The sequence below is a fragment of the Calypte anna genome, chromosome Z (genome assembly GCF_003957555.1).
Source record: "Calypte anna isolate BGI_N300 chromosome Z, bCalAnn1_v1.p, whole genome shotgun sequence".
NCBI classification, from domain to species: domain Eukaryota; kingdom Metazoa; phylum Chordata; class Aves; order Apodiformes; family Trochilidae; genus Calypte; species Calypte anna.
In genome coordinates this window covers 37305085-37318914 of record NC_044274.1, presented here as the reverse complement: position 1 = coordinate 37318914, position 13830 = coordinate 37305085, and the positions used below count along the sequence as shown (strand labels likewise).

Genomic DNA, 13830 nt, shown 5'->3' with positions numbered 1-13830 from the left:
ATCTGAGGGTACTGGTTGTCAGTCAACTTAATATGAGTCAGCAGTGTGCAGGTGGCCAATAAGGCCAATGGCATCCTGGCTTGTGATAAGAACTCAGTGGCCAGCAGGGATAGGGAGGTGATCATCCCTCTATACTCAGCTCTGATGAGGCCACATCTTGAGCACTGTGTTCAGTTCTGGGCACCTCACTACAGGAGGGACACAGAAATGCTGGAGTGTGTCCAGAGAAGGGCAACAAAGCTCATGAAGGGCCTGGAGCACAAGTCCTGTGAGGAGCAGCGGAGGGAACTGGGGGTGTTTTGTCTGGAGAAGAGGAGGCTGAGAGGAGACCTTAGAGCTCTCTTCAGCCACCCCAAGGGAGGCTGGAGCGAGGAGGGAAACAGCCTCTTCTCTTTAGAGAACTGTGGCAGGACCAGAGGAAATGGATGTAAGCTGTGCCAGGGGAAGTTTAGGATGGATGTTAGGAAATATTTTTTCATGGAGAGGATTGTCAGGCATTGGAATGTCCTGCCCAGGACAGTGGTGGAGTCACAATCTTTGGAGGCATTTAAAAGGCATTTGGACCTGGCCCTTAAGGACATGGTTTCGTAGTTATGTTATGGTGTTGGTCAAAGGTTGGACTGGATGATCTTGGTGGTCTCTTCCAACCTAAAACATTCTGTGATTCTCTAGTATAATGGCTCTGACTATCAGATACCCTACTGACAGGAACAGATAGATAGCACAGAGAAAACAGAAAAAAAAGGAAAAAATAACTTTATTTTTATATCCAATTTCTTTTATCATTCCTTTTCCTTCTTTGGAATCTACAAAGCTAAGGAAGCAAGGAGGTTAAGTTCACCCGCTTATTGTTGTCTGAATTAAAAGGGAGCATTTTTATTTAGTGTTCCATTCTTGCATACCAAAGGCAGTCTCTTCTGGTTTTCTCAGTGTAAACATGAACCAGTGCTACCAGAACTGACATTACTGTGTATTTTCAGCACTGAAACAGAGAGCAGAAGTTAATTTCCCAACTGACTAGCAAAGTTGCAAGGCATTTGACAGCAAGAATTAAACTACAAGTAAGCTCTACAAGACTGCTAGGGAAAACAAAACAAAACAAAACAAAACAATAGAAAGCCTGAAAGTTTTCTCCAAGCAATGGTTTCTGCCACCATAGACAATGTGGTAAACAGACACATTCATGTCATTTAAAAGGGGACAGATAAAGAATACAGAAATGTCATATAAACAACTTCTGTAAAATGTAAGCCATATACTTCAACTTGCTCTATTTCCAAGAAACAAGGTCTCACCATTTGCAGTCAAGTAAAATTCAATTTCTCCACCAACTGCAATTTGTGTTTTATTTATAATGTATGAATAAATTATCTTTTCAGACTTTGAAAATGTAATTGGCTCAGTTATCACATAGGGAGGGCAAGGGGGAAAAAGGTTTAAGTTGACTTTGGTTTAGTTAGCTATTTTTCAAATTAAGGCTCAACACTTGGATATTCAAATAGGCTTACACCAACAACTACTGCACAAACTTTGCAAAGCAGTTCAAACAAAAGGCTTCACACCCAGACTAGAAACCCCTCTTCCACCATGCAAAGCTTTCAGTTGAAAACTGTGCAATGATTTTGAGAGGTGAACAAACAGCTGCTAAGATTAGATCACTTAACTCATTTTCACATGTAATCTAAAACAGGATATGAGTTCATGTCTCTAGAGATGGAAGGCTAGAACTCCAATCTGCATCACTCTGTCATCCTGGAATGATTGCTTTAATGCTGTTATGTGCATCAACCTTCCAAAGAAGAAATTAAGTCACTGCCTTTGCTTCTTCTTCCTAACATTGCCTATGTTGAAGTTCTAGTGTGCATCAAATTCTCAAGGGAGGGAACAAATTCCATGAAGTAGCGTCAAATGCTTTTTATATTTGGTTATCTAACTAGCCTCTCAGAATTGCACAAAGCCATCCCACAATTTCACACAGGAACACAGAAGCAAATCTGAAAACAGACAGAGGCCAGACATGAAGCAGTGGTTTCAAAATCTTACCCGGTCTTCTAACTCAATAAGGCTGACCACTGCTAACACGTACAAAAAAAACCATGCTGGAACCTGGCAGCTAACCTATCCTGAAATTTTGTATGGACCTAAGCCTCATAAATGTACAAAACACAGGTACAGCATGTAAAGCCACCTGCTCTTCTGAGTGATGTGAGGATGTGATGTGATATGATGATACAGTCTCATCCTGAAAGACTATGTAAGTATGAACGAAACTTCAGTGGACTGCATCCACACATTGTCAAAAAACAGTAATATGCTTTTCCAGCAAATTAATCTATCACTGTATTCCTTCTGACCCAGCTATAATCCAGACAGGCCTGAAATTACTTTGAGTATGAAAACCTCTGTTAAAAAAGGCTGCTGAATCAGTCAACTGATCACTTGCCAACTTTCTATATTTAGGAGACACTATCCTTCCAAGTGTTCAAAAGTTTACGATTTTTCACTCCTTCACAGGGAGTCAAATATATTCTATAGAATATAAATTGTTTCTCATTAAAAAACAAACAAACAAACTCAAAGGAAAATATGAAAAGATCCTTTCTTTCCTCCTGTCCTATTGACTGCAGAACAGCATACAAGATTCACCAAGAATAAGCCTCTCTCTGTCAGCACACCAGCTAGACTCTATGTCTCCACTTATTTCCATGAGTTATGAAAGCATGGTAGTATCCAAAGGAGCAATTCAGAGGTTTCTTCTTCTGTCCAAACTCGTTTTTGCTCAAGATTTACTAATCACTATTGTACAAGAGCAATAAAGTATTTATTAAGTATAACTCTTAAGCTCTCTATTAGAGTAGCCCAGTAAGATTCATTAGGGAAGAGGTTAGTTCAGCTTCAGCATAATGGTCTGGGACTTCATCAAAGTCTGATTCAACAGCTAACTTGGTTAGTCACTGTCAGCCACTGTTTACAAAGCCACTTCCACACAGCAAACTGAACCAAAATCAAGACAGTTCCAGTTACAAAAAGACAGAAACACAATCATTCCTATCAAAATACAGACAAATGAAAATCTCCTAAATAGTACAAAACAGGTAAATCATGTCAGGTATATTGCAAAATCTCACTGTGCTCTAGACAGAAGCTGACGTAGAGAGGCTTAAAATTAACAAATGGAGACTAGAGGGGGATGTACAAAAGCCAATTATGACTGTGCAAGATGGAACTGGGCCAGTCCATTAGGTCTATTAGGTCTATTATACATTACTTCAGTTATTGTCAAACGATACAGTAAACAAGGAAAGAGAGCTTTCTGACATCATCCAGATGTCATAATTTTCTGAAATGTTCCTGACCTTTTCAGTGTCTGTCCTGTCCTTACTGTCCTGAAATCTATTTGTATCTCATTAGAACAAGTGGTATGATTCCAGCTGTTAAGGACCTATCTAACTGTTGCTGGCACCAGGCTGTCTTCTTTGGAGAAAAGGAATACAACAGGAACTTTCTCAAGTAATTTAAGCTCTGAGCCTGAACTCCTTCAGCTCTCCAGCCTGGCAAAAGGGATTTAGGTGCTGTTCCCATTCACTTACTCACCAGGCTCCAGGCTCCAGCTCCAGGCCCCTTTCTCACCATCTCCCCACCTCCCCAGCAGAATCCCTACTCCCTCCAACTCTGCATGGCTAGACCTGAGTGTCTGCTCCTGCTTCTCTTACTGCACCTCCCTCTCACATAGACATATATAGGAGACATATGTAGAGATAAACAAAACTATCCTGCTCATCACTCCAGCATGTCATCTTGGCATCATGTTCACTTCAGACATCCTACATATCCTGCCTACTGCAAACTCCCTTTTTTTCTCATCAGCTTCTCCTGTCCATCCCCAGAGCCAGCACTCCACCAAACATTACCCAATGGTTCAAACACAGAAAAAAAGTTAACTGGCTTCAGCAGAGGTGAGATGGCAGATTCTAAAACCATGATGCACAGGAAAACTTACCCTAGCCTGTAGCTCTGGCCCTGCCATAATGGTTCTGTCCATACAGGCCTCTCTCTCCTGGCTCTCATTGATCCAGTACATTAAATAGAACCCCTAAACTGTATTGTAACCTTTCCAAAACATTTTCTGCTTCATCTATCATCTCCTATTCAATAATGAAATGTCAACTTCTATCTCCAGCTGGTCAATAGCAGTGGAACAAAAAGAGTAATAAGGTCACCTCATTTCCTCCTGTGTTGTCCCTATGCTTCAAGACACATTTCCAAACCTCCTCATCTTTCTTTTTTTAATGCCTACTCAAGGCTGCCCTTGGCCAAAATGCTTAAAACATACACATGATCACATCTATCCATTACAACCATATTACTACATTGGATTCAGGTAGATTGAATAGATCACCTAGCATCTAGCACAACAGGTCAGTAACAGTACCACACTTCAATAACAACATGGATAGTGTGATACTCTGTAAATGGATACACAGTACACTGAAATGACATTGGAATTTATTTCTGTGTAGAATCATAGAATCATTATGGTTGGAAAAGACCCTTCAGGTCATCAAGTGTGTTGATTAATACATGTTAATGGCTGCATTGACCCAGCACTGCCAAGCCCATGTCCCTAAAACATGTCTCTGAGCACCAAATCTACACGTCTTATAGATACTACATGGGTGGTGAATGAAACACTTCCCTGGGCAACCTGGTCTAATGCCTGACAACCTTTTCATCGATTAAATTTTTGCTTCATATCCAATCTAAATCTCCCCTGGCAAAGCAAACAAAGTTCTTTTTTTTTTTTTTTTTTCAGCTATGCATGTAATGGTTCTACACCCATACAGCTGTCCAGGAAAGAATTTGTCATAAACTCGATTAGTCTGATATACTTTACCTCCTTCAATGGAAAATTCACCAAGATGTGCTTTATTCTCCTGTTTTCACCTCCTCCCACTTTATTTTTTTTAAAAAAGAGAAAATATTCCTGCACCAGAGAGAGATGAAAGGCAGATTATCATTTAAGAAAATGTTATTTCTATCCTCCAAAACCAAGAAAGTCCATGTGGGGAAACTAATTTTAATTCTCAGCTTCTGTTATATATTTGTTGTCTGGCTTTCATGAAACCAAGCATATTTTCCTTACTGGAAGGAAAACCTTCCAACTGAAGCTTGTTTCTTTTAAGGTAGTTTTACATATGTTCATCCAATTCAGATTTTATTTTGGTTTGTTTTTATGGAGGGGCTTCCTCTCTCCTCCTGTGGGAGACTGCTCTCCTAGCAAAAAGTCCTCATGTCCAGGGAATATTCCCTTGTTATTAAGCCTCTGCTGACTATTTTACGATTTCTTATTCACACCTGTGAATACAAATGACTCATTCCTTCTCTGCAGTGCTTTTACAACCCCGTAGATTCAGACTGCTCTCATGTCGCAGCTCAGCAGTAACTTAATAAAGTTTTAGATTTAGTTCATTTTTATTTCCTTGGAAGTCAATTCTTTAAATAATTTTGTTACAATTCTTTGAATTCTTCCTCCAGTTAAGAAATATTTTTGGTTGTATGGTACCCAACACTTTAATCTGTGTAATGATGGTGAAAAAGAGATAGAGTAAGTCTACAGCACATATGTATGTGTGTGTATAAATATCCAAAGGTCTATTACTACCCTCCTACAGGATTTGAAGACTGTACCCCAAAATTACATTTTTTAACACTTATATCACCCTGCAAGCATGTCTTATCTGCATCTTGGTGCTACTTTCATCTCCATCTTTCTATATCCAAGCTCTCAGATTTTGTCCTCATATTGAATGGACATTTGGGATTACTCTTTAATAGAAATTTGTAATTATTTTTTCTAATAATTCCAGTCATCTCTGTATGCCCTTTAATATTACTGTAGGTCCTCAGCATGGTTCACAATTATTCTTCATTTAAATACTTATTTCAGATTCATATTAGCACAATGTGTACTGTTTTTTCCACATCACCAATGAACCCTGGCTCTGAAGTACTTACTGCAGAGTACATTGTTTCTTCTGACTGATTTAAGGAATAAAAGGTTAATCAACTGTAAAACTCTGATTCTGCAACATTCTTCAGTGTATGCACAACTTACACGTGCAAGTTTTCTGACTAAGTCAGTATCATTACTCATACTCTTAATTCTGTACATACTGTAAGTGCCCTGCTAAATGGAGTCAAGTCCCCTGTGTGTTGCTGGAATAATGCAAAGAAGATCTATGAGATGGTAATACTTACTCCTTCTCCTTGTCTTAATGCTTGAAAGCTTTTTTTTACCCCTCTGCCTGGAGAAGTTCAGCAATTTCTGGGCAAATAATTCTGCTTCACTACTGTAATATCTTTCATTTCCCATAAGGCCACCACTTTGTTCCAGTTAAATCAAGTATTATTTTCAAACTATTTTCATTGATAATAAAACTCCAGATAGGAAAATAAAAGCCAATATGGATAAATGTGTAAGTGACTCAGCTTATTTTTAAATTGTGGTCACATAAGTCTTTTCAAGTCCTGCCATTTTCCTTAACAGTTCTTATAACTTCTTTGCCTCAGAAATGCTCACAACATTCATTTTTCGTATATATCAAAGCACTGCCTTGGAAGCCTTTTCTACTAGCCCCAGAGGCCTCTCTCTGCTCATGAGGCTGGCCCTCACTTTGGAAAATGTCTGGTCATACAGTCCAATTTTTCTCTTTGCAGATCTGTCTGGGGGAATAATTCCCCATTTCCCCAGTGTGTTATGCTACCAGCTGCAACAATTGTCTAGCATTATAGTCTCTTATCCTACAGCAGCAAATGATTAAAAGAACTTGAAGTTTCAGGGGGGGTTCTGGGTTTTCTTCCAAATACTGTTAACTGCTGAGGATGACACAGCATTTAGAAAGTTTATCTCACCAGCTAATCTGCTACTTGCTTCTGAGAGAGGACCATCTTTCAAGATGGTTTGAAGCTGTCTGCTGCAATATGTAGATATCACAGTTTCATTTATCCATTAAGCCCTTTCTGGGGCTCATTCTGACCTCTTTGACTTCCCTGAAGCCAGCATATGAAGAATTTGACTCCCCATTAAGCAGAGACCTAAGGCCAGGGAAAAAGTACTGGCTGGCAGCCATCATCTCAGTATCTCTCAGGGGAAATTCTGTCAATACTTTATTTTGTTTTGTTTTGTTTTATTTTATTTTAATTCTTTCAGCTGCAATCTTGACAGACTCAGTTAACACAGTCATTCAGCTTTACTGCAAATAGTGTAAAGCACATGAGATTGCTTGAGAAAACCAAACTTCAATTACTAAAGAAATAATTTCTGAATTTTCACTCCTCTAATTAAAACTCCCTTTAATATTTAGATAATCATTGTGAAGTTACACCAGTGAAGCTTTAAACTTCTGATCTATTTTTCTAATAAACTGTACAAAATTATGTATTGACTGATAAGTCACTCTTCTCCCACTTGAGAGCTTATCTGTGCCTGAGTCAGATTCAGCAACAGACTGAATCGCCACCAGATGTAGCAATAATACAATATTTTGGAAAATTTTGGGAAAAAGACAACCAGGTTTTGTCAAGTATATAATTTTTGTACAGAAAATTTTAAAGTTCTTTGAATAATCCAACAAACATGCAGAGAACGGCAAGCTAGTCAATGCACTATACTCATGTTTCCTAAACTATTACTTAACAGTTTCCCAGAGGTTATATCTGGGAAACCAAATCACCAAAGAAAGACGCAGTGTAATCCTCTAATGGCATAGTAAAAAAACCAAAAGTTAGGAAAACAAGCACAGTAATAAATGGTCAGCTTTTACAATGAAAGATAACATGTGGAAGATTCTCCAAGTGTATGTGCTGGGATATGCACTGTTCTTCACATCTATAAATAATAAATAATATTACTTCCAGTAGGACAGGCAGGCAAATAATGATGCAACAAAAGCACAGACAATACCTAATTATTCAGGAGCGTCATATCTAAAACTGCCTACAAGAGCTGCAGAAAGGAGTCATGACACTGAAGGACTAGGTAATAAAAAAAGCAAATGGAAATGAGGGCAAAGAAGTGAAGAGTAGAGAAAACGTGGGGGAACAACCCCACTTCAATTTTTTAACTATATTTAGGTAGCATACACAGTCAGGGAGGTCTTAAAATGCATATTACTAAGCAGAAAAAAACCATCATGCATTCATTTTAAATGATACTCTGAAAGCATCAGAAAAATGCTTTCCAACAGTAAAATAAGTAAGTGCATAGCATACCAAGACCTCTTAAGAAAACAGAAAAAACCCTGATATGTTACAGTACTGCCAATCTTTAGGCACATAAGCCTAAAATATGGCAGGCAGCTCTGCACTCCACAACTTTGAAAGGGTTAATAAATTATAAAATCATCAGTGGCCACAAGGATGAGCAGCATAATAGAAAAGTGCTCATGTAAGAAAGGGCAATAGGTAACTTGAGCATGGAAGTGTATGGGTGAAGACAAGGGGGATACAGTAGTTCTTAACCAAATGGCATGGAGAAAGTGAACAACAAATACTCATTCAAGCCATGGAACACACATTTAAATTGTCAAGCAGATGGTTAAAAGCAAGCAGGAATACTACCCCACTCAAGCAGAGCACATAGTAAGATTGTAAAAATCCACTGTCTCATGGATTTTGTGGAAGCCAAAGCATAAATTGATTTAAAACAAACAAATAAACAAACCCCAAAACATAGCTGAATATATGGAAGATGGCTCAAGCTGTGGCTAATATCAGTGTTCAAACACCTTATCAGCAGATCTGTATATTCTACTGCATAAAATCCTCCCTTAGCAAAGAGAGAACAGTGGTTTAGAAGGGCCCTATTCTAACATTATCACTAGACTTCAGGAGAAAATGGAGAAAAACCTGCAGGACCAAATTGTAAATATCCAGAAGTTAGCAACAGAGCTTAGCAGCTCTGACATTCTGCTGTTTTGCTTTCTAACATTTTTCCCCTTGGCTTTACATAGATACTAAACAATTTAACAATAAGTACTGAAAATTACTGAGAATGTTCTATGACTACATGACAAGCCACAAAAGCAAAATTCATTGTTCTTTTTAAAAAAGAACAGTCTCCTATTGGAGACTTTATTATTAACAGATAATATGCAGAGAATTTTCCTCTCCTAGGAATCAATGAAGATAGACAATACAAGAGTCTTCGAAAACAAAGTGCAAGTCCTTCACAAGTACACTCTGAGGCTAGAATTCGTTCCATGTGGAAAAACAGCTTTGATTAATGTTGTGGCTGGAGCCAGACCCAACTGAATGATGGAGCACTTGCAGTAATAGGTTTTCCTGCAGAGTCTGGTGCAACTGCTCTTCTGGAGCTATTATTCATGAGTACGGAAAATTTTCCTTTACTCATGTAGTCAGTGCACTGTAATCAGTCTAACATAACAAGATTACCTATGGTGTGAAATACTAGCACTGTAATACTGGCATCATCAGGCCTCTGAGATACAATTGAAGGGCTTTAGTGACTTCTTTAGGTATGGCTGCAGTTGCAGAGCAACACACAGCAGCTCTTTAGTTTGGAGCCACTCTACCATTTACCAGGGCAGCTTTTCCTTCATCAGTGGCAAACCAAATATAACCCTTTGTTTGCCCTCAACTCAGCCTATGGCTGCCTCCCTATCAGCAGATTTCCCACAAAAAGTCTTGACCAAGCAGGAAGGAAGAAGCATCATCTTTCTTCGTGTTGCCAAAGGCAAATCTTCAATTACTCTGGATTACCCTTTTCAGGTGCCAGTGGTAGTAAGTAAACTGGCAAATTGAAGTCAACCTATAAAATTTATAAATCTATTCTGAACTGAACACACCAGCGCTCAGATGCTTCTCTCCTTCCATGCTTAGCTGACATGAACATAACTCTGGAACATCAGTCAGACAGACACTTGCCCCTCACAACACTCCTCCTGCAGAGAAGACCTGCTTGAAAACATGTGTTTTCTCCCCACAGTTCAGAAGGTTCAAGAAGTCTGCATTTTTTTTGCACACCCACTATGCAGTAATAAAAAGGGCTACTGTTGAGTTGCTGTGCTCCCTTTTTCATCTACAGTAAATATATATTGTTATCCATGGGCCCCTTTAGATTAATTACAGTTTTACAGACAGTTCCTTTCTGATTGTCAGGAGTAATTCAGAAAGATTAATGTACTATTTGCTTTTAATGGCAAAATCAAGTTGTTCTTACTTCTTGCAATTTACTAATGGTGCAGAGGGGGCTACTATCATAACATGTCTATTAAGAGATGAACATCTTGATGCACTTGAGCAAAAAACTTGTAACCAGATCTCCACTTCAAATGTTGCAATACACAAAATGATGATGTGAAAATGTATTAAGGATTCATAACTGTGATGAGCAGCCTCTTTTAACAGACCAAAGTCCAGATTGTTTACATGAAAATAAATGGAAAATTTACATTTACAATTTACAAACTTAAAAAAATACATAGTAAAAAAATTTAGCTGGCACGTGACAAGGAGACATACCTCATGTTTACCCTTCACATTTGCCAACACAGTTAAATATTAAAGGAGCCACCACGGGTTTAATTTTCTCCTTTATTTTGCCAGTCCTCTAAAAAAACAAAATGTCTTAGTTCTCTTACTTCCAACAAACACGTGGCAACAAAAAATGGTCTATAAAGCCATACTTTCTACATTACATGTACAGAATCATGGCCATCACAGAAAGATGTTTTACGTTTTACAATTGGCTCACTCTCTGAAGATTCATAGCAGATGTATGAAACTGCGAAGGCCCTGCTATTCTAATTATCAGCAATGAAATCTACATTTAATTATCTACAGCAACTCTCCAAAGTGTAGGGAAGGCATCACGCAATCACTCAAAAATACAGGGCAAAGCTAGCAGCCATGGGGTTAGTTTTGTTTTTTTTTTAATGAGTTCTATAATAGAACATACTTCTTACCGCCGTGATAGTTAGCAGGAGCACAGGCTGACCATGAAAGGCAACAACAGTAAAACTGAGTTTTGTATAGAAAATCAACCCTCACGGTTCAAAGTAAGATGGCCAAAGACCACCCTCGTCTTAAAAAATCCTATTTTTTGCCTATTTTTGCTCTATTTTTTGCTCTAAACATAAGGTGAAAAAAATTACACACAATTTGGGCCCAGATTATCAATCACTTTAAACAAAATAAATATTGCTGTACAACAGCCTCATTTGATAACGGGACTTACGTATCTGCAGTTACTAACACAGAATTAGCTACCCATGGCAGACAAGACATAATGATGCTGCTGGTCATCCTTTTGCATGTTGACCCCTTTTGCATGTTCCTCAGCTATTTTAAGTCTTGCTTATCCAAACTTGTTCCTAGTGACATTTAGACCACTGAAATGACACGTTTCCAGTGGCTTTTTGATACAATGTTTTCTCATTCAACTACGCAACTTGATGCATCTGAAAGTCTCTACCACTGTACCAGTAATGGCCAAATGGCACGCTGCCACCTCCCACATGCCGGCCAAATGCGGGTTCATATTTTGGTAAAGGAGAGCATTATTCAGCACTAGCTAGAGGGCAGATAGGTGAAAGAAGAAAACGCGACCCCAAAACACCCGCCAGACGATGCAAAGGTCGCAAGCCCCACCATCCTCTCCCACCGCCCGCTCTGCTGAGCAACCAACGCCGCCGACCTGGGCGCTGCTGAAACACTCCCGAGAAGTTTTCGGGAGTGCTGTTCTCGGATATGCTGGGGGGAGGTATGCAGGGGGCGGCCGATGACTGACTGCAATTACCGGAGAGTCGGGCGAAGTTTTGCGCCCGCCGCCCCCCACGGTCACTCACCAGCTTGGACCGGGCGCGCTGCAGGAACTCCTCCATGGCGCCGGCGGGCAGCACCGGCAGCACCGAGAGGACCGGCAGGACCGAGAGGACCGGCAGGACCGAGAGGACTGACAAGACCTCCGCCTGAGGCCGCCTCCTGCCCTGCTGTCCCCGCGCTGCCCGCTCCGCCGTGCGGCCCCGCCCCGCCTCGCCCCACCCGCCGCGGGCGGTGACGTCAGCCCGTGCCGCAAGGGCCCCGCGGAGCCCCGCGGAGGAGCCGCGGAGGGATGCGCTGGGCAAGGCTGAGCTGGGTAGGGCTCCGCTGGACAGGGATGCAAAGGGCAAGGCTGGTGGCGTGGGCCCGGCATCCTCCTTCCCCTCCGGCTCATCCCACCCCGTGCAGCAGGGTCGGGGTCGTCTGTGGCCCGTGCAGGCTGCCAGAGCCCTGCTGAAAGCTTTGGGTTGTTGTGTCTCATTAGTGCATGGAGGAAATAAGAGGCACGCCGAGAGCCGTGTCAGGGAGAGAGAGAGAGAGAGAGAGAGAGAGCAACAAGTACGAGTCGGTGGCGGCTGCCGGTCCTCGGGCTGCGCTTTCTATTTTTTTCCATCGTATGGATGGAAAAAGTAAAAAACTTGAAAGATGAGGGCCTCGGTGTCAGAGGCAATGACCATTTCAGGCTTCCATTACCATGGTGGCACAAGTTCTGGAAGGAATCCAGTGGACACGGTCTGAGCTTCAGAAACCCTGCAGACCGAGAGAGTCCTCTCTAACTAGTGCCCACAGTCACGGCTTGTATCTGTTCAACTGGGAACTCGCAAGGGAGTCTCCTAGCATAGTATCCACCAAAGAGCTGGAGATCCTCTCCAGCACTGTAGAATCAATGGAAGGTCATGCAGTGAGCAAAGAGTAAATCAGGAAATGACTGCAACATTCATCATAACTTATCCAGTGCTCTCCCAACACCAGCACTCACCACTGTGTTTCCTTTGCCCACTAGAAATAACTAACTTGAGCAGTGCACATTTATCATTCCAGTCAACTTGTGCCTCACTGAGGAACTAGCAATGCCTAGTTATTAACTTCATTGCTATGAGATCTGATATTTTTTTCTTGTATATTATTTTACAGCTCATTCAGCATATTACTGTAAAACCTAAAAACTCTTGCTTTCTTACTAGCAAACTTTGTTATAAGTGTCATTCACTCCCATTTGATTTGTTAATTCTCTCATGATATCTTGCAGACCCTATTACTGAGTTGCCTGTCATGATCAATCTGCTCTGCTTTGTCATATGTTTCTGTACCAAAGTGTTCTGGGGAACAGGAAAAAAAATTCATCTGTATCATATCCATTTAAAAGTGAGTGGTTAATCTTCCTTTAAATATTTGCAAGTGACATGAAATCAAGTATTGTAAATGTCAGTGTTCCAATGCAAAAAATATAATTGCATTCTGCTACAGTTACTGGAACATTTCTGGAACACATTAGTTTGTTTCAGAAGTCTATCTGAATTTGGATTTTCCCATTTTTCTATAGAAATGTAGGTGTCTTGAAAGATTACAAGGTTTTTACAAGAGATCATCATGCTTGTAGCTCAGAATTGAAAGTGAAGTATTGCAATGCAGGCATTAATCTGCAATTTGAGATCTAGAGTTGAGGTCTACTAAAAATGTTTTGCCAAGTAAGAAATCAATATGATCTTGCAAAAGGTGGAGTAAAGTATATATTTCATTTCAGCAAAGTATGCAAAACAGGGTAAAAAAATCCAGCTTGCTGCAGCAGCTAAACTGGAGTTTAAGAAACTGATGCTTAAAGAGGTGATTTTTGCTGAATAAATATTTAAAACCATGTGGTGTCAAAAGGCAGACTCTGGACAGCAAACAGGTGGGGAATATAAGCTGAGTTTTCCAAACAAGCAGCAAAGTTGTGTTCCTATAACTCATTGCAATAAGCACACCTAACTCACATACGGTGTAAAGTGT

The 13830-nt window shown here is 40.3% G+C and overlaps 1 protein-coding gene across 1 annotated transcript in view; it reads right to left on the bottom strand.

Annotated features, from left to right (window-relative positions):
- Positions 1–11993, bottom strand: part of PRUNE2 (prune homolog 2 with BCH domain) — a 134125-nt gene extending 122132 nt beyond the window's left edge. Inside the window, exon 1 of the mRNA XM_030467344.1 lies at positions 11868–11993. Coding sequence (XP_030323204.1) covers positions 11868–11903 — 36 coding nt within the window. The 5' untranslated portion in view covers positions 11904–11993. The remainder of the gene's footprint in view (positions 1–11867) is intronic.
- Between the last annotated feature and the right edge of the window lie 1837 nt (positions 11994–13830).